This window comes from Cavia porcellus, unplaced genomic scaffold (assembly GCF_034190915.1).
Source record: "Cavia porcellus strain 051 isolate PalLab524CR breed Dunkin Hartley unplaced genomic scaffold, mCavPor4.1 scaffold_9, whole genome shotgun sequence".
NCBI lineage: Eukaryota > Metazoa > Chordata > Mammalia > Rodentia > Caviidae > Cavia > Cavia porcellus.
Genome location: NW_026947492.1, coordinates 74,134,716 through 74,158,336, shown reverse-complemented (window position 1 = coordinate 74,158,336; position 23,621 = coordinate 74,134,716). Strand labels below are relative to the sequence as shown.

At 39.9% G+C, this 23,621-nt stretch overlaps 1 protein-coding gene across 3 annotated transcripts in view; it reads left to right on the top strand.

The window, feature by feature from the left end:
- The window catches only part of Dennd5a (DENN domain containing 5A), a 99,820-nt gene that overhangs the window by 69,715 nt on the left and 6,484 nt on the right, over positions 1-23,621 (top strand). For all 3 annotated transcript variants that reach the window (XM_063256718.1, XM_063256717.1, XM_063256719.1), the window contains 7 exons: positions 629-722; positions 2,622-2,753; positions 6,026-6,178; positions 15,715-15,799; positions 17,468-17,552; positions 18,007-18,135; positions 22,647-22,768. In XM_063256718.1, the coding sequence (XP_063112788.1) occupies positions 629-722; positions 2,622-2,753; positions 6,026-6,178; positions 15,715-15,799; positions 17,468-17,552; positions 18,007-18,135; positions 22,647-22,768 (800 nt within the window). The remainder of the gene's footprint in view (positions 1-628; positions 723-2,621; positions 2,754-6,025; positions 6,179-15,714; positions 15,800-17,467; positions 17,553-18,006; positions 18,136-22,646; positions 22,769-23,621) is intronic.

The window sequence follows — 23,621 nt, the reverse complement described above, 5'->3', positions numbered from 1 at the left end:
TATCGGTCAGGGCCTGTCTCTGTTGGGCAAACTGAGATGGCTGTACATGGTTAGGACCTGCAACAAGCCAGGCTGGGTATGGGTTCAAGTCATCTTGTGCTTGGATCTCATCCAACAACTAACCAGCCTTGTTCAGTAAGTAGTGGCTGGAATAATTGGATCCCGCACTGCAAGCTGGATTGTTCTTCTTTATTTACTTAGAGAAATGATATATCAAAGCTCAAGGAGAGTTGAATGACTATAGTTTCAAGTCTGAATCTCAAGTTTTTATAGCTATTTGAAGACAGATATATCTGTCCTGTTAAAGCACTTCTTTTTAAGCACTTCCTCAGAGCATCTGAACTGTTGCTGGTGGCTTAGTGGTTTCCTGTGCTCAGCACTGGCCCCTAGACTTTCAAGTTTTCTCCTGTTAGTTGACCTTACTCGTCAGCACTAGAGGTTGAACTCAGAGCCTTTGCCCTGAGCTATATTCCTAGCAGTGTTTTACTTTTTATTTATTTTATTTTATTTTGCCTAGTTGCCTAGGCTGGGCATGGACTTGTGATCCTCCCCAAATGCTAAGATTACAGGCAGGCACCCCCTTGCACAGCAGTAGAATGTTCTTAATTGCCTGCTTTGATTCTTTTAGGTGGACAAAAAGGAATGCCCCTGCCCAGTGGAGGCGGAAAGACCGGCAGAAGCAACATACAGAACACCTGCGTTTAGATAATGACCAGAGAGAGGTAAGAAACCTTAAGAATGACAAGAAGTGACCCTATTATCATGCTACCCACATCTTTTCTTTCCTTGGCCTCTGGTCTAAATCATGTGTTTTAGCAATGACCTCCCCATAAAGAAGGGTTAATAGTAGGTTTGGTTCTTCACACATGATTCTGGCCTCAGATTATAACAATTGAGGATGATAGGGGCTGGGGATTTAGCTCAGTGGCATAAGCACCTGCCTTGCTAGCAGGCGGTCATGAGTTCAATCCCTAGTACCGATTAAAAAAAAAAAAAAAACAATTGAGGATGTACAATATTTAACAAGTGTCAGCCAACCATTGACCATGGAGGTCCTCTCCATATTCACCCATGTGTGATATGCATTTCCTCAGAAGTTCAGTAAAAACTTCAGAGGATGGGACTTTGAAACTAGGGAGAAATTCTTTTGAAATTAGTAAGGTTTTGTTTTGTTTGTCTGTTTCTGCAGTACTGGGGATTGAACCTGGGACCTTCATCTGACCTTCACCCAAGCTTTTTATTTTTATTATTGTGAAACAGGGTCACACTAAGTTGTCCAGGCAGGACGTGAACTTGCATTCAATCCTCCTGCTTTACAGTCCCAAGTGCTGAGATTACAGATGTATACCACCATGCTAACTGGCTTTTTGTTTTTGTGGTGTGGTAGCATGGGAGTTAATTTTGTTAGTGTGAAAAGGGGGCAACATGAGTTTGGGTTAAGGCTATGAGTTTGTGAATGGGGAGAGGGGCTTTTTTCTGTAGTTTAGTTTAAAAGAGGTAATCTTGAGGGTTTTTTCTTTGGAAAAGAGAGAGGGGGAGGACATTATCAAGTGTTTGGGGAATGATTATTCTTGAATTTATTCCTGCATTTATTCCTGTATTCTCATTGCAAGCTGAGTTATTTTGCTCTGTTTTAACTTGTTTTCTGTGGTAGTAAAGTTCTAGCACTGAACTTCAGGTTGAAGAATAGCAGGATCTTTAGAGAAAAGAGTATTTCAACTAAAAGAAATGGCAAAGTTGAAAGCTTGGTGCGTCTTGTGTAAACCAGGCTGCATATTTTGGAGGAGGGAGGTACAGAGATAGCAGGCAAGTTAGGCATATGGCATTGGTTCACATGCTAGGAACTGTACCCTAATTTTGGGAGTTGGTAGTAAGGGTAGATTAAGGAATCAAAATGTAGAACAGATAGAGTTGTGCTGCTAGAATAAATACATGGTAGTGACAAGAACAGGCTAAAATTGTTGGTGGTAAATATAAGATAGTGAAATGTCAGTGTGCAGTTCATTGTATTGATATCAGATGAACAGCCTGGAAAGTCAACATATTGTAGGGAAGCAGGATATGCAGTTGTTTTGAGTATGTGATCTTATTTTATCAGATTCTAAGTTAGCAAGTTCAGAAAGAGTAAATATCTTTGATAAGGGCAGAAGAGGTTAATTCTTCTCAACTTGGTAGAGAAAATTATTTTCTCAATGGTGATTTGATTAAACTTACACACTGAGCTATGCATACATACTATAGCCATGTATCTTTTATTTTTGGTGTTTCTGTTTTTATTTGTATTTTTGGTGGGCTGAGGATCAAACCCATAGCCTTCTATATATTACCCAAATGCTCTGCCATTGAGCTACATCTGTAGCCTTGCCTCTTATCTCTTTAATAGGTAATTAGAGTACCCATGGAGTGCTTTACAGCAGCAAAGACAGAATCCATACTATATGTTTTTCCCTTTGGTACAGGAATTACATTTTGAACTTTTTGCTCCCAACTGTCTCTGAGCCAGGAAGAGGCAGGTGAGAGCAGTTATGATAGTGCCCTCTTCAGGTTCCCATCAGTACTGGCTGCCCTGGGTTTGCGTGCATGGACATAAAGAGTATTTAAAGGATTTTTGTTTGATATAGAAGTACATCCAGGAAGCCAGGAATATGGGCAGCACCATCCGCCAGCCCAAACTATCCAACCTTTCTCCATCAGTCATTGCTCAGACCAACTGGAAGTTTGTAGAGGGTCTGCTGAAGGAGTGCCGCAACAAGGTAAGCCATGCGTGGTGCTGTGCGTGTGCCACTTCCTTCCCTGGGCAGCAAACAGGAGACCACACTTAGCTCTCACCACTCACTCCCTCTTGATTTAAAAAATGCTAGTAGTATAATAGATAGCATTAATTTTAAGATCATCTGGACTTAACTGTATTTGTCTTAAATAACATATACCAGTAATTGAGAGAAGCATGTTTTGCCTTCTTCTATAAACTTATTTTCTTTACAACAGAGTTTCGCTGGGGATTTAGCTCAGTGGTACAAGTGCCAGCCTGGCAAGCGTGAGATCGTGAGTTCAGTCCTCAGCACCAAAAAAAAAAAGGAAGAATATCACCATTTTTAGGGCAATTCAGCTAATTTCATCTCTGTTACATCCAATTTATCAATTAAATAAAAAGGTTTTCTTGATTTTTCAGTTTTTAGGTGGTACCCATTTATAACGTTAAACAGTACTTATTTGTAGAAGGAAGTAAAATATTTTTCATATAGAAGTAATTTTTACTGTTAGATTATTATATCAAGGTTGATATTTTAAAATTTCTGTCAGTCTACTCAGAATCTTTGATGTCTATAATTTTCTGTAGTGTTGTCTTTTCTGCTGTCATGAATACTGGTGGTGCTGCACTTCTTTCTTTTCCTTTTTTTCTTCCATCCTGTCTCTCTCTCTTCTCTCTCTCTCTGTCTCTCTCTCTCTCTCTCTCTCTCTGTCTCTCTCTCTCTCTCTCTCTCTCTCTCTCTCTCTCTCTCTCTCTCCCCTCCCACTCCCTCTCCCTCTCCCTCTCTCCTCTCTCTCTCTGTCTCTCTGTCTCTCTGTCTGTCTCTCTCTCTGTCTCTCTTTGTCTCTCTCTGTCTCTGTCTCTCTCTCTGTCTCTCTCCCCCCTCCCACTCCCTCTCTGTCTCTCTCTCTGTCTCTCTTTGTCTCTCTCTGTCTCTCTGTCTCTCTCTCTCTGTCTCTCTCCCCCCTCCCACTCCCTCTCCCTCTCTCCTCTCTGTCTGTCTGTCTGTCTGTCTGTCTGTCTGTCTCTCTCTCTCTCTCTCTCTTTCCAGGATTTCATTCTGTAGTTCAGGCTGGCCTGAACTCACCATGTAGCCCAAGCTGGCCTTCAACTAGTGGTGATCCTCCTGTGGCAGCACTACCATGTCTAGCTTCACATTTCTTGAAACAATGCTCTGCTGTTGTGTGACATTCATGCTCAAGTTTTGGGGTACATGCTCAGGCAGTGAAACTTCATGTCTCCACTGCCTACCTAAAAAATGGCTGTGAAAGATACACCATTTTCAGATATGCTGCTGTGGGGAAATGTGAGTCTTAGAGTTAAAGAAATACAGTAAGCAGTCTAACACCACTAAGTTTGGCTTACATGTGAGGCAGTAGAAGGGCTTATACTGTTGGTAGTGTAAGTTGATATAACCACTGGAAAACAACATAGCATTATCTAGTAATTCTTCTATTAATTTTCCAGGAAGAATTCTCCTAGGCATAGTCCCTAAAGAAACTTTTATAGGTGTGTCCTAGGAGATACATGCAAGATACTCAGAACAACATTTGTCTCAGTTACTTTTCTCTCTTTATTGAAACAAAATACCTGATGCCCAAAGTGAAGCAGGGGAAGGTTTATTTCATACAGTTTTGGGGGTTTCAGTGTATATTCAGCTGGCTCCAAGTGGCAAGATGGCATGGTGGGGCAGCCTTTCATGGCCACCCCTGCAGCAAGTGCAAACCTGGCAAGAGATCGAGAAGATGTACCTTCTTCCCCAGCACCATATGCTGGCTCCAACCCTGGGCGAGTGTAGCATTCATACCCCCAATCTGAGTGCTAGGCAATGAACCAATCACAAATGCTAGATTTGGACATATCCATGATTGCCTGAGGCCTGGGTGGAGTGGCCATCTGAATATAAACCATAACAACATCCTTTGTAATACCATTTGTTTCTCAAACTGAGAAAAACCAAAGACCAATCTGTAGAAGAGTTAATACATTGTGATTTATTCATTTAGTGGAATGGTATATGGCAGTGGAACTGCACAAGTTTTTATTTCATAAACATAATTTAGTTGAGTGAAAAGTAAATCAAAACAGTATGCAAGCAAAACTGACCTATATTGCTTAGTGATACAAATATATGTGGTAATCATTACCTTGCTTTTCTATAGTTTCATTCTATAAGTCACTTAAAGTGGAAGGTGATTTGAAGGGAGCATATAAGTTGCGTAAAAGGTATACACAGTGTTTTATTTCTTACCTGGGTCTGTCTCTCTGTCTCTGCCCCTACAGTGTGTGTAATATATTTTATGTCTTATACATTTATAGTAACACTGGAAAGAAATATGCCAAAATATTAAGAATTGTTGCTTCTTTAAGCTAGTATGAGGGGTGATTTTTCTTCCTCCTTTTTTAGAATTTTGAGATCTTTTTTTTTTTTTTTTTTTTTTGTACCGGGGATCGAATTCATGACCTTCTGCTTTGCCAGGCAGGTGCTTACACCACTGAGCTAAATCCCTGGCCCTGCTTTTTTAGAATTTTGTATGTCATAGATTTATATATAACTAAATTTTATTTAAGAACTTGAATTCAAGATTCTGCAGATTTGGGTTCAGAAGCCAGATCTGCTGAGTATATGATTTTTGGTGTATGGTTTTTGGACAACTTACTTAAGTTTTTGGCCTCAATTTCCTCATCAATAAATTGACTATGACAGTGTTTATCTTTAGGATTGTTAGGAGTCTTAAACAAGATAATGTAATGCTTAGAACAGAGCCTGACAGATATTTACTAAAAATAGTGACACATTTAATGTACAGTTTATGTTCTTTTTATTAGTTTTTACAGTTTGCATTGGAAGATTTTTTATCTAAAAGTAAATTATCTTTTTTGATTGATTATTTCAAATATATTTCTAGGTCATATGTATGTTTGCAAGTTTGTTCAATAAGATTATTTAAACAATGATAATCAGGATATCAGAGATGAACATGACCTAGGTTTTTATTTGTATCTTCATCTCATAAATGTAAAATCTGAATAGCATGTGATGATATCACTTTCCAAAGGTCAAATGATGATTCTTGTGTTCTCATCTTCTCAATGAACCTTTTAAAGCTTGCATTCCCCACAACCTGACCTGTATGGGTACAAAGTCCTCTGTCCCTGCAGCCTTCCTCTTGTCTCACCCAGCCTAGCAGATGTGCTATGCAGGCCGCCACTGCTCTTGCATAGCGTGTGGTCCTGCTCACTGTGGTTGTCTCTCCTACTGACTATTTCTAGACCAAGAGGATGCTGGTGGAGAAGATGGGCCGTGAGGCTGTGGAGTTAGGGCACGGGGAAGTGAACATCACTGGTGTGGAAGAGAACACCTTGATCGCCAGCCTCTGTGACCTCCTAGAAAGGATATGGAGTCACGGGCTTCAGGTGAAGCAGGTAATGGATGTCTGGCCTTTCTCTATTAAGCAAACTGCTTCATGGTTTCACATACTATCCCCCACACACCTTTTCTTCAACTGGCTGGCTCTGAAGAATGTCTGCAGTGCTCGTAGAATGAGACTTGATGTCACTGAAGAAACAAATGTGATCCAAATGATTTTTCTTAAAAATAAGCTTTATAGAGCCAGGGATTTAGCTCAGCAGCATAAAAGCTTGCCTGGCAACCACAAGGTCATGAGTTCAATCCCCAGTACCACCCCCCAAAAAAACTTTATAAATCTGAGTTAGTTAGACTCTGAAAATTAGATCTTTTTTTCCTGCAAGTGCCATTAAAGACCAGCCTAACAGGTCTTGTTTAGAGTTGGCCCTTGTCTAAAGATAGTACAGAGAGAAAACTGGAACTTTGGAGGTACTAGGACCCTTCATTGTACATGGATAAAGCTCTGTCATTGAGGTTTTTTGTTTTTGTTTTAGTTTTTTTGTTCTTTGATAAAGACATGGTTTAACCATCTAAAGATTTAAGAGAAGTACGTAAGAAGACTTTTACTACTTAATACCCAGAAAATGTCTTTCTTTTATTTCTTTTAGGATCGGGTTTCACTGTGTAGTTCAAGTTGACATTGAACTCACTGTGGAGCCCAGGCTGGCCTCAAATGCAGGCCAGTGCTCCTGCCTCAGCTTCCTAAGTATTAGAATTACAGGCAAGTGATACCACACCCAATACTGTGTTTTCAACTGTTGGTCAAGATATAGATATCTTTTATTATTATGTATTTTTACTTTTTTTAAAAAATTAAAACAGAGTCTCACTGTGTAATTCAGACTGGGCTTTAAATTCACTGTGGAGCTCAGGTTGACTTGAGATGATCTTCCTGCCTCAGTCTCCTGAATGCTTGGATTATAGGTGTGCTCCTTAAGCCACAGCTATTTTTATGTATTTTTAAATTAGAAAGGAACTAATTTTTGAATGGTGGTTTGTTTTTGTTTTTTGGTACCAGGGATTGAACTCACAACCTCGCGCTTGCCAGTTGAGCGCTTATACTGCTGAGCTAAAATTTCACACCCACTGTGATAACTAAAATAGACAATAACAAATATTGCCAAAGATATGATAAATTGGAACCTTTAAACAGTTAGTAGGAATGTAAAATGGTATAGTCACTTTAGGAAACAGTCTAGCAGTTTCTCAGAATGTTAAACAGTTATTACTTTCCTGTCACAGAACAATTGAAGGGAGAAGAGGTTGATTTTGGTTCATTTTAGTCCGTGGTTGTTGACTCCAAGGCAGAAACAGGATGGCAGGTTGGGCATGGCTTGGTCAGGGAAGATGGTGCTCAACCAGGAAATGGAGAGCAACTGGAGGAGTAGAGGGGAGGCACACTGTTGAGGGACCTGCCTCTTCTGATCAGGCCCCATCTCTGAACAGCACATTCAACTATCAACTCTTTAGCAGATTAATCTGCTGATGAGTGGAGCACTCCTGGGATCCAGTCACCTTCTATAGGCCTCACCTCTGCACATATGAGATTGGGCAGTGGGGGACATTCTAGATCTAAACACCCAGCAAGCCTACATCCAGATAGGTGCTCCCGAAGTAAAAATATACCTCTTCCCAAAAATGTAAATGCAAATGTTAATAACAGCATTATTCATCATAACTAAAAAGTGGAAATAATCCATATTTGTGTCAGCTGATGATTAAAGTAAATGTGGTACATCCATGCAATGGACTGCTATTTAGCAGTAAAAGTAATGAAGTACAGATACATGGCATAGCGTGGGTGAACTTTGAAAATACACTAAAGCCAGACACAAAAGACCACGTGTTATCCCTTCATATTTATTTATCTGTGTGTATATGTATGTATGTATTTATGAGACAAGGTCTTGCAATATAGTTTAGACTGGTCTTGAACTTACTGTAGAGCTCAGACTAGCCTGGAACTCTCAGTGAGTTTCCTGCCTTAGCCTCTTGAGTGTGAGTGTGCTACCAAGCCTCGCTTTATACCTTCCCATTTAAATATAGTGTCCAGAATAGACAAATTCATGATAGAAAGTAGATTAAAGATGGCTAAAGGTTTATAGCAAAGAAAGATTGGGTAGTGAGTGCCTGTGTGTATGGGATTTCTTTTGAGAGTAATGAAAATTTTATAATACTAGTGGAAATAGTTACACAACTTTGCAAATATACTAAAAATCAGGTTTTATGGGGGTACAGAAAATGGTACATGTGAGTGTGAGTTTTATAGTAACATGACATATCTCAATATGGCTTTTTTTTTTAAAGCCAGACAGAATTAAACTACAGTTAATATTTTGTAACTTGCTTTTTTATGTTTTTGTGTGTGTGTGTCTTAACCAAGTTTTTAGGTCATTTAGACTATTTCAGACCTTTCATTATTATTAAAAAAGACTGTGATTATGAAGTTGTAAAATCTTAAAAATTGTATATTGAGTCTCTAAAATTTTGAGAGTCCTATTGTGTAATGCAGGATAATACACTTTGAGCTTTGGGTCAGAAAGAATTGGCTTTGGATCCCAACTCAAGTGGAAGACTTTAAATAAATGTCTTATAATTTCTGAGCCTTGTCTTCTAAATACATAAAAGATAGTTAATAAAATCTACCTCACAGAGTTGGTGTGATAACTAGATATAACATGTGGTGAGTATATAACACATGACAGCTCTTATCATGCTAGATGTACTTGAAGAATTTCCTTTTCTCTGTAACAAGTGAGTAGAATATACTTAATCTGTTTGCCATTTTTCTTAAAATTTAGCAAGATTGGCAGTATAGTTGAACTCTTTCAGATTTTTGATAAGGTAATTACCCTAAAACTTTAATATTTACCATAAACATCTCTAAGGAGAAGCCAGCTACAGTGGTACATGCCTGACCTCAGCACTTGAGAGGCTGAGGCAGAAAAATTGCTTGAGCCCAGGAATGTGAGACCAACCTTGGCAATATACCAAGATTTTATCTGAAAAAATAAATCTCTAGGAAATTAGTGAGCCTTGTTTCTGCAGTTTGAAAAATAGTACCATATCATTACATGTTCCAAAATTGTCCTCTGAGGCTTTGCAGCAATATTCTTCAAAATTTTCACAGCATGGGGAGTTTCTTTTTGCTCTATTGATCTCTCTTCATTGTGGCTAGACAGGCAGCTGCTTTGATGAGAGTCCAGTGCAGAACAATTTACAGAAGGTTCTATTTTGTTGAGTGCTGGATTTTAGAGCTCCAGATGTGAAGCAGTGCCAATCTCACTAGAGGACAGTGGGGTCTTGTTTTCCTGGCAGGACTTTCATGGCCTCAGAGATGTGTGTCCAGCTGGAGATTGAGTCTGTGTCAAGGTTGCACCACCGTATTCCCACACCTCTATTTTGCTAGCTGTGTGCAGATGCTGAAACATGCTTCAGTTATGTTCCAATCCAGGGGATGCTTGCTCTCTATTGTGGACCCAGATTGTGACTAAATTCATTCCCAGTGTGATCATACTGCTCCCATCTGGGGCACCTTACTAAGCAACTACATATGTTATCCCCTTAGAAACTAGCACAAATGACAGGTTTTGCTAATGACTTTCTGTATTTTCTTGGTAGCTTTAACTGGTTGCAGACGCAGCTGTCTGTAGCAAGTCTTTATAAGATCTCATTATCCTTCCTTACTACTTCTTTCATTGGAGATGAGCTTCCAGTGCTTGCATGTTTTTCTGCTGTTGGAGGTGAGATTTGGCTTTTCACACTGGTTTTTTAACTGTTGTAATTGAGGGACTGGTATTTGAAAAGGAGTTTCTCATCTTTTCATGCTTATGATGATGTTGGAGAATCTGGTGCTGTATACTGTGCAGCCATGCCCCTAAAAGAGCAGTCAGGCTGTACTGAACCATGTGGTCCTTGCTAGCAACCTATGCAAGAGAGAATAAATGGTAGCCCCTACCTCTGACGCTTTGGTATTGCTCTTCTTACCACTGTGACTGCTGTGAGCCAAGGGCTTCCTCCTTCTGGCATGGTGTCCTGGCTTTGCTCTTCAGCAGCACTGCATGCAAGGGGTCTCTGGTGACCAGCTCATTTCATGTGTGTCACATTAAATGGACAGTCCCATTAGCTTTCTTCTTGATCTGTCTAGGTGGTGGGGATTCAGAGATGAATAAGACAAGGTTCTTGCCCTTCCAGGAGACTACTTTGTAATGGTTTTAGTACATACAGGGGTAAATGGATTTCTAGATGTTGAATTATTAAGTCAAAGAGCAAGAATATTTTAAGCTCTTAATTATCTTCTACAAATTTTAATGTACTTTTCTAGTATCAGTGCATGGGAGCTACAAGCCTCATTGAAGTTACTGAAAATTTAGGTTTTCAAATATTTTATATATTGATGAATAAAAATAGTATTTTCTAACTTTTAATTTTATATATTTTTATTATCATTAAAGTAGTTTTGTTTTAAACTGCATAAATCTTGTAAGAAACTCAAACATATAGCAAGCTTATTTGATAGCTTGATAATGTATAGAAGAGACCACCCCCAATTCAGATGTTTGAATTTGTTTTTTGAAATAGAGCAAGTTAGTGAGTAGAAACAAAACAGGTCTTTACTATTTTCATTAGATAAATCTTTAGGACTTCAAAATTTCACATTCATCATAGTGTTTTAAATCTTCACATTCAGTTTGCTCTAAAGAAGTTGGGATATAAGTATGTATCTTGTAGGATTGCTGAGAGTGTTAATTAAAAGATTATATTTTAAATATATATTTTTTTTAATTTAAGGAGGAAAAGGGTGCAAGTAATATAAAATTTAAAAAATAAAAAGTAAGAAATCACTAGTTAATAGATTACATATTCTCATCTTAGAAACAGTTGTTCAAGTTACAAAATTGAAGCACATAAAGTGGACTTTCAAACAGTGAGAGTGCAAACAGTTTTGTTCAATGATCCAAAAAACACTCAGTAATATGGTTATCTATCTTATACACTTAAACATATATGCAGTTATAACCTAAGTGCTTTTCTTTTCTTTTTTTTTTTTTTTGTAGAATGACAATTACACATTTTGGGTTTTATTACTCCCAGAGTTCTTATTACTTTCTTTTGAAGAGAGTAAAACCAAATGCGACATATGAGAACAGAGTCAGTCAAATCAAAAGGATGGACACAATAGATAATGAATGTAAAAACAAAATATAAGGTGATCAACAATGGTTACCATACTGCCTCTTGCTATTTTAAGAAGAATTGACAGTTATAATAAAATTGAACTAAACAGGAAAGAATAAAACCAAAGCATTGGAGACATTACAGGATTTTAAAAGAAAATAATAGTCAATCAGAATGGGCGTCATAATGATTCTAATTGTCTTCACAGTTATGCCTATACTTTCGATCTTGGTACTATCAAGCAAAGCAGAATAGAGGAAAATCAATCAAAACAAGATGGTGAGGGCAATACAGTTAATAGGAAATCAAAGTAGGTTACTATAATGTATCCTGCTATTTTTTATTTATTTTTCCCTTAATTAAAAAAATAAAAAGAAAAAAGTAAATAATTAAAAAGGGGGGGATTGAGATAAAAGAGGGCATAACAACAGAACAGTGCAGGTCAAATCATAACCATTTAAGCAAACCAGTGTTTCACCACAAGATATCCTGACATAAAAATAGTTACTATAGTGTCTCTTTCCTTGAAATCTTTGAGTATAACTTCTTATACTGTAGCACCAAACATATCATGACACTATAAAACCATTCAAGAGAATGACATTACAGGGTATTTAGAACCAATTGACAGAAAATGAACAATGGTTTCTATATAAACTCCTTGTCTATAAAAGTTTTTGCTTATATTATCATAATATAATAAAATCCAATAAGATACAACCTTTTAAGACCAATGGAGACTGAAGAATACACGTTTGATGGGACTTCAAAACAAGGTGATACTAAATCAGCACTAGCTATTATGTCTTGTTTTCTCCAAAATTGCTGTTCCTACCTTCCGATCTTCTCTGCCTCATTTCTGTTGAGCTCTTTTTCTGTCGTTTGTTGTCAGTTTGTCATTCTTCATTTCATTTTCTGTTCCATTCATTGTGGCCTCTCTGCCACTATTTCTGGAATCTTGGTATTTTCTTTTTTTAGACTATCCTGCAGTATTCTCTGTAGAGTTGAATTAGTGGTTGCAAATTCCCCTAGTTCCTCTTTATCCTGGAAGCACCTTGTTTTTCTATCAATTTCTAGGGACAGTTGTGCAGGATATATCAATTTTGGCTGGAGGTTATTATCTTTCAAAGCTTGAATTATTTCCCCCCACTGTCTTTGTGATTTGATGGTTTGTGCTGAGAAGCCTGCTGTAATTCTGATGGGTGTTCCCTTGTAAGTGATCTGTTTCTTGTCTCTGACGGCTTTTAATATTCTGTTCTTTTATTGGATTTCTGGAATTTTGATTATTATATGCCTGGGTGTAGCTCTGTTTAGGTTGTAGGTTGCTGGGGTACTGTATGCCTCATATATCTGAGTATATTTGCCATATTAGGGAAATTCTCTTGGATTATTTCTGTGAATAGCTTTTGTAGTCCATTTGTTTGTGTCCCCACTTCTTCTCTTATGTTCTTAATTCTTAAGTTATAGATCCTCTTATCATCTTCTAGTTTTTGTATTGTTGCTGTTTGTTTTTTTGTTATTTTTAAGAAGTTTTTCATTTCATGCTCTCATATTACAAATCTGCCCTCCAGTTCAGATAATCTATCCTTAGTTTCTTTCAAGCTGTTATGCCATTTTTCAGAGTTTTTAGTTTCCTGGTAATCTCTTTGAACCTGTTTCATGTATTCTATGTTTTCTCTATCTTCTCCATCCAACAATTCTCCCCTTTTTTTCTGTTCTTCCATTCCACCATCTGTTTTTTCTTGGGCGGTGCTTAGCATTTCTCTAACTATTCTGCTTATGTCTAGCTTCAAGTCATTAATAACTTAACTCCTGAAGTTGTCTATGAGGCTCTGGAGATAGCGCTTTATATCTATTGGCGCCGTGTCTACTATTGCATGTTTCTCAGGATTGGGGGCCGAGGACCCTTTCTTGTTGCTCCCTCTTCCCATATTCTTTGTTCCTTATATTTAAACGTGTATAGGAGGCCTAGCTTCCTTCCCTGTTGGCCACAGTCTGTTTGAATTGTGCTGGATAGGTGTTCCCGCCCACTGCAGTGTACTAGGGAGACACAGACCTGGGCAGCCTATGCCAGGCCTGCCCCTCCAGGTCAACCTACCAAGGGCTTCACTGCTAGGGTGCACCTCCAGGCGCTGGGACCTGAGTTGGGCTAGCCTGTTGGGTCTCAGCCAGCGGAGTCTCACAAGCCAGGCACTCCCCACCAATCCCGCTTGAGAGGGGGATATGTGACTGAAGTCACTGCAGCTTCTCATTCTGGGAAGTCTGCTCAGTCCAAGTATGTCCTCCGCTGAAGCCTCCTTCTCTATGTAAGGGTCTGATTCACTCACTCACTGCAGGTTGATACAGGGCACCCGGCCAGTCCTGCTCCCAACTCCTTTCACTGCTTCCCACTCTCTGAGCTTTCGCGCCTCTCTCCTTGCTGTGCCTACCAGTATGCAACAGCAGCTGCAGGTAATTCAAATTGCAGTTTCCAGTGGTGCGAGTCCAGCTTCTATGCTGAGACCTTATCTGTGCCTGCTGTCTCACCAGGATTGCGTTTCCAGATGGTTTCTCTTAATTTAGTTCGTTCCTGGGTCAGCAAAGAATATCCCCCCTTGCCTGGGACTTCTTGTCCGGCACCATTCCTGGATTTCAAGTGCGGTTTCTCCGAGAACCTCCAAGGCTGCTGCTGTCTATCTGCCATGTTCTTCCAGAATCCCTATATTTTAAATATTTAACATGGTACTTAATAATAAGCCTTGAGTTTGGCCTGGAGGTGCACACCTATAATCCTAACACTTGGAGGCTGAGGTAGCAGGATGGCAAGTTTGACCCAAGCCTGGGTTAAATTTAGTAAAACCCTGTCTCAAAACAAAAGATTAAAAAAAATAAGGTCTGGGTATGTAGTTTAATGTGAACACCCCAGTATGTCCAAAAAAAAAACCCACAATAAAACACAACAATCCTTTGACTGAATCTAAAATAAAATTTTTATCATTTAAAAAGAATCATGATATACTAAAGGATCATTAGAAAGAGCTGAAGCATCTGGGTATAGTGGCACATGCCTATAGTCCCAGCTACCTGGGATGTAAAGGCAGGAGGATCAAAAGTTCAAGCCTGAACAACATGAGGAACCCTCATTAAAAAAAAAGACAAAGCTGGGTTGTGTATTGCCTGGGGTTCTCTGGGGGAACCAAATCGATAGAAGAAAAGTATGTTAAATGATGCAAGGGGACTTATTAGCTAGGCTTACAGGAGTAGAGGTCTCTGTGTTGGAGTCTCTGTGTTGGAGACCAGAGGATCTAGTAAGTTGCTCAGTCCAAGAAGTTGGAAGTCACAGAACAAGATGGATCAAGGATGCAGCACTAGTTCAAGACCAAATGAAGACCTGAAATCTGTCTGGAGAGTGGCTGGTGTGAGTCCATGTTTAAAGGCTGAAGAGTCTGATATCCACAGACAATGGCATTGGCGAAAACACACACACACTCAAGCAGAATGGGCTTTTCAAACCAGCCTGACTTTCTCCTTTTTCCTCCCTTTTCATTCTATCTGGGCTGCAAGCCTATTAGAATGACGCCATCCACAACCAAGATGGGTCTTCACCTCTTGGTTTGCTGGTATACATTCCAGTCATCTCTGGAGACACCCCACAGACATGCCCAGATGTGTGCTTTATCAACCTGTTAGGCATTTAGGCATTTATTAACCCAGTGTAGTTGACAGTCATGATTAATGGCCACAGGTGGCCACCTGGACTCATTCATTAAAGGATGACTTGCTCTGTTATGTCAGGCTTGCAAATGCTATTCAGATTTATGCTTTGGCAAAAATGACAAATTGCTTTGTATTTCACATAGTTTAAATTGAGCTCTTACATTTCCAAATGGCAAGGTACGGTTATATTGAGTATAGTTTATCTAAGCCTTGCCAGTAGGTAGCAGCCTACCTTTCTGCAGGCTTCCCCAGCTGTACTGTTAGTAGTAAATCCTCATTATAGTGATAAATCAGCCTCTCCAGCTTGTATTAAGAGCAGGGATGCCTTTACTTTAGGAAATTTAGACACTTTCATAGAATCTCATAGACTGGATATGAAACCCTTCTCTGCCCAGGCTAGCCTTCACCCACCTGATAGGTTATTTGCCTTTTTCTTTCTTGTGGTCCCTTCCCAACCCATCTTGGACAGCTCTTTCCTATTCTCAGTGGAGAACCATTGCTTTCTCTATTCCTTTGCAGTTTTTATATTTTTCCTGTATTTTAGTAAGGGCGTATTTTGTATAAATTTTGTGCCTGTGAGATTGAAACAAGAAACAGTACAGATACTTTTCAGCAGTATCTGAATGTTGAAAGCTTTGGCCTCTAAAATCCAAACTAACTTCTCTCACTTTGATTGCAGGGGAAGTCAGCTTTGTGGTCTCACCTGTTACATTATCAAGAAAACAGGCAGCGAAAACTTGCATCAGGAAGCCTCAGTAGCTCGGGTAAGATGATCCTGCTGCACCCCTGCAAAGAAATTAGTCTCAGTCTACTTGGCCATCCCTCACTGAAGTGATCATCTATAGCAGACTGTTCCAGGCCAGAGGAGTCTTTGCTCTCACGTGCTTTCTGTTATAAACATAAAAGCTCCCTGATCCGAAGAGCCTTCCAAAGGCATAGAGTTTGCTTTCATTATGATGTGCTTCTATATCCTTTCAGTCATCAGGATAGAAAAATAATAATCAGAAGGCCAGTCTTAGAATGAATTTGGGCTTATTGTGATGTTCTTGTCCTGTGTTTGTCTATGAAGCTATTTTTAGAATCTTTCTTTGACATAAGCATTGACATTACTGTATCTACCCTTTGAGTCAAGTCATTCTCCTTTCTTGGAACTCAAGGGGCTTGTGTGAATGATCTTTTACAGTTCCTTTCTGTATCTAATAAAAATTTCTGTTTGTAGAGACTTCAGAGATCATTTAGTCCAACCCCTTTATTCTATAAGAGATGAGGATCTAGATGAGATTCAAATTTATATAAGATCATGAAGTAAATTATTTGAAGAAGCCAGATTAGTAGCAAGGTTCATTGTCTCCTCTTCTAGTGTTTATTTTCTTCTGTTTTTCAGTACTGGGAGGTTGAACCCAGGGGTTTTACACTGTGGTACTATGACTTTTACAACCCTTTTTATTTTATATTTTGAGACAAGGTCTTGTTCAGGTTTGACATCCTTCAGCTTCAACCTGCCAGAGTTTTTCATTGTTCTTCATACCATCCTGTTGCATCTCTTCCATGACAGTTTCCCTCTGTCTTTTACTTCATGGCTGCATCTCCCTTTCATACTCTTTTGTTGTCTCTTCTTTGCTACAGTTTGTTTACTTGGATATTCTTACCCTAATGGTATAAGGTTAAATAGGATGAATAAATGGGTGTGAACTCTTCGCTCTTGAACTAGTTAACCTCAGTACTGGATTTGGGCGAACCATCAGTTGAAAACCAGGGACAAGAGTTTCCTATGCAGCTTTATGAGGATTTAGCAGGGGTGGGTGAGGTGGGAGGGCTGCTTTCTCCATGTGAGAGCAGAGACTTCACAAGATTATAGAAATTATTTCTGAGGGATAAACTGTAACCCAAAATCCTCCGCTTGGTGGTGAAAATAGTAATTGTAAACCGTGGGCAAGATGTAAGGGCATGTAGATGTTGCAGCGTTTCAGCCTCCTGGAGGCCTGAGTGCCCTGACACAAGTCCTTCATGTGTTCCCTTGGCTCTTCTGGAGCCAGTTTTGGAGCCAGACTAGGACGTGAATAGCAGCTCCCACCAGAATTTCTGCTTCTGTATATATGATGAACACATGATAGATTGGGATCCTGCATTGTAGTCCTGACTACCAGTTGGTGATCTAGCCAAAGCTACTAAACTCACTGAACTTTAGTGAACCTGCTCTGTTAAGTGGGGTAATTGTGCTTCCTTGACAATCTTAGAAATTGATAGAAAGTTAAATGAAATAATGTACATAAAATACAAAATATGATCTCTAATGAGAATCTAATAAACATTTATGATGTGATTCCTTATTATCAGTATAACCAACTATTTCCCATGGAAACTTGTGATTTGAGTAGTCAGCTGTTTGAATCATCAGATCTCTTTGGACATGACCACTTTTGCTGTTCTAGGAATACTTCTTGATTCAGAACGGAGGAAGTCTGATGCCAGCTCAGTCATGTCTCCCCTGAGGATCTCTTTGATTCAGGATATGAGGTCAGTCTGGGCTCATATATAATAGGCCATTAAAATCCTGTTTTCGTTTGTCACTTTGGTGTCCACTTAAACAGGATCTCAGGGGTTGTTACTGAATCACAGCTTTTAGGAATTCCGTCTTACTTTTTTCATGCTTTTTGATACATTTGTCAAAATGGTTTCCTGGCATTTTTGGAGAACTACATCAGGTAAAGAAGCATAGGGCTCAGGGATAAGGCCCAGGGCTCAGGGTTAGCCTCATTTTTTGAAGGCTCTATTGTCTTTTTCCTTCAAATTCTGGTGAACTTGTCTGGTAAGGCAATATTGAAGCCCAAAATTTAGAAAATAAGATAGATGGACTCTCAGCAAGTAGCATAGGGTTTCCTTTCTAGGCCCCATTGCCTTTTCAGGTGAGATAGTGGTAGTGAGTTCATCTCCCATCCATACTCCACTTGATTTTTTGGTTTTCTTTCAGGCACATCCAAAACATTGGGGAAATCAAGACTGACGTGGGGAAGGCCAGAGCATGGGTGCGATTGTCCATGGAGAAAAAGTTACTTTCCAGACACTTGAAGCAGCTTCTCTCAGAGCATGAGCTCTCCAAGTAAGACCACTCCACTTACCTTGTTTTGAAACTCTGTATCACTGTTTTTATTGTTTTTATCTCTTTTAAAAATAACTTTTGGACTTGACAATAAATAAAAACAGTGATACAGAGTTTCAAAACAAGATAATAGATTAACAGTGCTTAATATATACATATTTTTATCTTCAAAATAGTTGTTCAGATTATAAAATACAGGCATAGAAAATTAAACAATTGTATTTCAAGAAATGCAGATTAAAAGGAATGGACTTTGGAAAAAATTTGGTGTAAGGTAATTGCTCTAAAGATCTGATTTTATCCAAAGTAAACTAATGTTTAGACTGTTTATTATGTGTGTGAAATATAGCAGTAAACCAGGTTTAAAGTCTTGATTAAAAATTAGAAAGCTCACCTGAGAAGTTAGGAAAAGCAATTCTGACAGTGGTTTAATTTGACTCCCTAAAGTGACAAAATTTAGGAGTAAAATCTGAAGATTGGGAAGACAATTGAAAGAGAACAAGTGAACATGGTAGTCAGAGATTGCAAGAGCAAATTTGCATACCAGATTCTAGAGGACCTGAATGTGTCCTGAGAAAATGTGTCATTGTAGCTGTGTAGGCACCAGGGTCTGATAGGATGTGGGTCATTCCTGTTGGCCAGGTGAGTGTCACCTGTCAGGAGAGGTTGCAGTCAGTAGGAGGCAGGTGGAAGGGGTAACACAAGAACTTTCTGAAGGCCAGGACGTGGTTGTGTCTAATGTGCATGAATTTAAGGGACTTGGCAACAGCACATAAAACTCAGGAAGCTGATCTTGTTTTCTTTAAAACTGTAGTCCTGTCAGAAGATACAAGCTCAGTTTATTCAGTACATAGTATCTTCTCACCTGATAGTCTGACTCCTGTGCTACTCCAGTGAGTGGGAAATGAGAGTTTCGCTTCTATAGATTGCAGTTTGAGGGGATACAATATAGGAAAGAGAAAGGGAACTCCTTCGGGTATCACCTTGTTTTGTGTTGCCATAGAGTGCTGTGTACTTTATAAAGAAAAGAGGTTTCTTTAGCACACAGTTTGGGCGGCTGAAAGTACAAGATTAGGCAACTGCATCTGTTTGGCATTTAGTGAGGGTTTCCTTGGCTATATCACAGTGTGGTGGAGAAATGCAAAGGAAAACAGTCACAGGCAGAAGGGACACTGAGGTAGCCTTGCCTTACAACAATCTGCTCTCATGAGAACTCACCCATGAGACCAGCATTCATCTCTTCTGGGGATGGTGCCCTGTGGTCTAATGACCTTTCAATTAGGCCTTATCACCCAAAGATTCTGTCACATTGAGCTTCCAGCATCTAACCTTAGACAACACACTCAAATCATAGCAACCTCTGCCCTATATCCTCTCATCTTTCCCCCCAGTTTGCTTAGAACTCAGCCCTATCATACCATTCATTCTTTTGAGGATGTCTTCAGCCCTTGTCTGTATTTCTGTATGACCCCAGTCCCTGACCTCTCCTCACTTGTTCAACCTCTTGAGGTCAGTCATAAATTTCTGCCAACTTTTTCTTAGCAATGTGGTCCATTTCTGCTATAGGCATGCATAACGTTTATTATAGTATTGTTTTACCACTGATATGCCATAGTTATCAGCTTGGTGGTTATTAAAATGTGGTTTTTATTGAGGGCATGTACCTTTTCCAGTGCTGAGCATGCTGCCTGACCCTTAGTAAGGATTTAGCCAGTACACATAAAATACATGCATAGCTGTACAGACAGGTGGAGAAGAGCCTTCAGAGAATACATTTTGATAGCATGTTCTGGAGTCTCTAGCTCCAGCTAGCTTCTAAGAAAGACTGCAACTTGGAGATGGAATAAGGTGAGGTGTAGAGTAAGGGGGCCAGATATTCATGGAACTCATTGAACTGCATGTCCTAAAGGAACAAATTAGGTAGCTCCTGTATTGGGAACCCAAACTCTTTTTTTTCTTGACTTTTCTGCAGTGACTAATAGTATGTGCAATGTCCCTTTATCTTGAAACTGACATCATATGGCTGTTATGACCTGTTTCCATGCTGTTCCCTTTGTTTTCTTATTCTTTTGGGATATTGGCTTTTACAGCCCTCCATGTTCTGCATGCCACATGCCTTTTCCTTGTCACCTTCCCCTACCCATTCTCATGACTTTTGTCACCTCTTAGCAGGGGACTCCCACTTCTGAAACTTGCAGCTCTGATGATTCTTCTGAGCTGCAGCCCTGCATTTATTTCCACTTAGATGTCTTAGCTGGAGCTTAAAACAAAAGCAAGTTTCATCATGTGTTGACCACAACTGCTTCTCTCTCCAGTTTTGTTAATGTCATCAGTGTTCTCTCTAGACATCCTTCCTCCACTCCTTTTTACCTACATTGCAAATTTGGAGTTCCTTTTGACTTCTTGCTCTGTTTTACTTCTCATATACACATTTTTAGTCCTTAGTTTCTTTTTTTTTTTTCCAGTCCTTAGTTTCTCCTTCACATAGTTCCTTCATTTTTTTCCTGCACTGTTTTAATTTAATTAATTTATTTTGGTAAGTTAAAATGAATTTATTACTGGGCATAGTAGCTCACACTTGTAATTCCAACACTTGGGAGGCTGAGGCAAGAGGATGAGAGTTAGAGACTAACCTGAGCTACAAAGTGAGCTCAAGGTAAGCCAGAACTACATAACAAGACCCTGTATCAAACAACCACACACCAAAACAAGGCATTAATTGTAGTTCACCTAACCTAATGAACATCACAGCACAGCAGCACAGCACATGGCAGTGTACAGGTCATGGGTCCTCTGCGGTGGTGTTGTCTGGCTAGCTGCTGCTATTCAGCATCCTGAGAGGCCCTGCCTTATTTTAGTCTTTATTCCCTCCTTAGCTGCACTAACTTCACATTTTCTGGAGTGGCTCTTGGCTCTCCTTTTATTTCCAAGCAGGCCTCTTTATTTCTAGGCAGGGCAGATTTCAGAACCTGTTACTTAACAGAGCAAGTTGCAGTTTTTAGACTACTAAAAACTTAGGGCCTTAACTTTATTTGATGCTAGTCTAACATTTTAGTTTCATGGCTGACTGAATACTTCCCTGAACCCACAGTCCTAGCCAAACTCATTTCCACACCAGTCCTTTCTCCTGAACAGCATCGATCAAACCTGTGCTATCCTTCAGGCTCCTCTTATTCTAAAACACCTTCTAAGACTGTTAAAACTCATGGTCTTTAAATTACTAGAAAGAATCTTTCATTTGGTAACTCATTATGGGCAGTGTTATACCGTAGTCTTACCCAGCTTATTCACTTAGACTGAATTGAGGCCAGGTGCTTCCCTCTCGAGCACCTAAACTTCATACGCCTTAGCTGGTAAATTACCTGTTGAAGGAACTTTGTAAGTCTATCAAGGTGGACCCTCAGGATCTCCTGACTCCCAGTTCTCTAGGGTTGTAATGTGTCTGGTAATAAAGACAGTTTCTCTGTCTGTCTGTCTGTCTGTCTGTCTCTCTCTCTCTCTCTCTCTCTCTCTCTCTCTCTCTCTTTCTCTTACCTCTGTGCCTCTCTTTATCTCTCTGTCTGTCTCAGTCTTTGTCTCTCTGACTGTGTGTCTCTCTGTCTGTCTCTCTGTATCTTTCTCTGTCTCTGTTTCTATTTCTCAGTCTCTCTGTGTCTCTCTGTTTTTCTTTTTGTCAGTGTCTTCATTTGGACAAGAATGCCATGCAGCTGCAAAAGGCCTAGAATATCAGGGAGAGGGGTTGCCCTTTGAAGAATGTGCAGTGGAGATGAAAGGAGAAATCTTAAAAAGGGAAGGACATGCTCTACAGAGCTCTTCTTTTACCTCTGACCTGGGTCAAAGGCATAAGCAGAAGTCTGCCTGTCATTGCCTCAGAAACTCCTGGGCCTTTCTTTCATCAACATTCAGAGGAGTGTTTGTGACTCATGGCTTTAGCCATGGTAATGAGTGGTGATCACAGACCCCTTGCCATTGCTATTGACATTTTGTACACTGTGACAGCCTGACTAGAAAGCATTAGAGAACCTGTACCATCCATGATGGAAAGCCACCCCCAGTTTAGGAGAAACTCCATAATCTTTCATCACTTTGTGTTACGGTAGTGTCAGCCTTGGGCATAAGGCAGTGTGTGAGTTTTGTTGCTTCTGCCTGGGCTTCACACATTCCTGTTGAACAGCTTGAACCACTGGTGGTACATGCATGACTATCCCAGTGTACCTCTGGTGTACAAATAGATCTAATAATTCTATTGGTCGTTTTATTAATAAAATAAAATAAAACAGTAGGACAGTCATGCATGTACCACCAGTGGTTCAAGCTGCCCAACTGTAAGGCATACATTATGGCCCCATTGTGAACTTGTTAAGCTGCTTTCTCTCTGTTTGAAGAGACCACAAGGAACTTGAGACTTGATATCTTATGCTTCCTTTAACTCTCTGCTCCTAGAACTAGGTAATTATAACTTTCTTCTCTCTTTTTGTCTGGACACTGATTTGTTGCCTTCTCTCCTCCAGAAAGTTGTACAAGCGCTATGCCTTCCTACGCTGTGATGACGAGAAGGAGCAATTCCTCTATCACTTGCTCTCTTTTAATGCTGTCGATTACTTCTGCTTTACCAATGTCTTCACGACGATCTGTGAGTAGCTGTATGCTCCCCGTTGGCCTGCTCAGACCACCATGGTGAACCTGCCCCAGGCTTCCTCACTGTCCCATTTCTAACACATTTTCACCGGCTTGAACCATCAAAGGTGTATGCATGCCTGTCCCATCAGATGGTTTATACCACTATGAGACTATCCGTGCCATCCATTGGGACACTCATGTATGTACCACTGGTGGTTCAGAGTCGTCCAGCAGTGAGACATAGAAATTACAGCCCTGTCATTAACATGTTAAGAAAATAAAATAATGCTTTGTCTGCCTTTCACTTCTGTGAGGAGAAAGCACGAAGCAGCTCCTTCCTTGGAGCTGTATTTGTATTTCCCCAAAAACTTCTTGTTCTTACCTGAGTGGAGAAGCACAACCCTTTTGGCCATCAAATGATCAATGCTGTCCTGGGCACTGCTCTGGGAGCCTCAGGTGATAAAAGTGGAGTAGGTCAGAGTAGGGAGGACAGGTCACCTCTCTCCCTGCATGTCTGTCTGCTGGCCTGCAAGGTTACTTGACACAGATTTTGGAACAGGCCTAAGGGAGAAAGGTCTCTTCCTGAGATAGTAGGAAAAACTCCAGGTGACAGTGGGTTTGAATCCAGACTGGCTTTGTCCCTGACTCATGTATGTCAGCAAGCAGAGTCTACCCCTGCAGTGGGCCTCAGTCTCCTTTTTTGCAGAGTGAGAACGAGGCTTCAGTAGGGTCCCAGGCTCCTCAAGCCTCTTTGTTCTCTAAAGCCAGGATTCTTTAGTGGGTGGGGTAGTTCTTTGGCCAGCCGTTCTGGTACCTCAACTGCATACTCCTGTTTTTTATCTGACACTCATCTTCTCTCTCAGAGA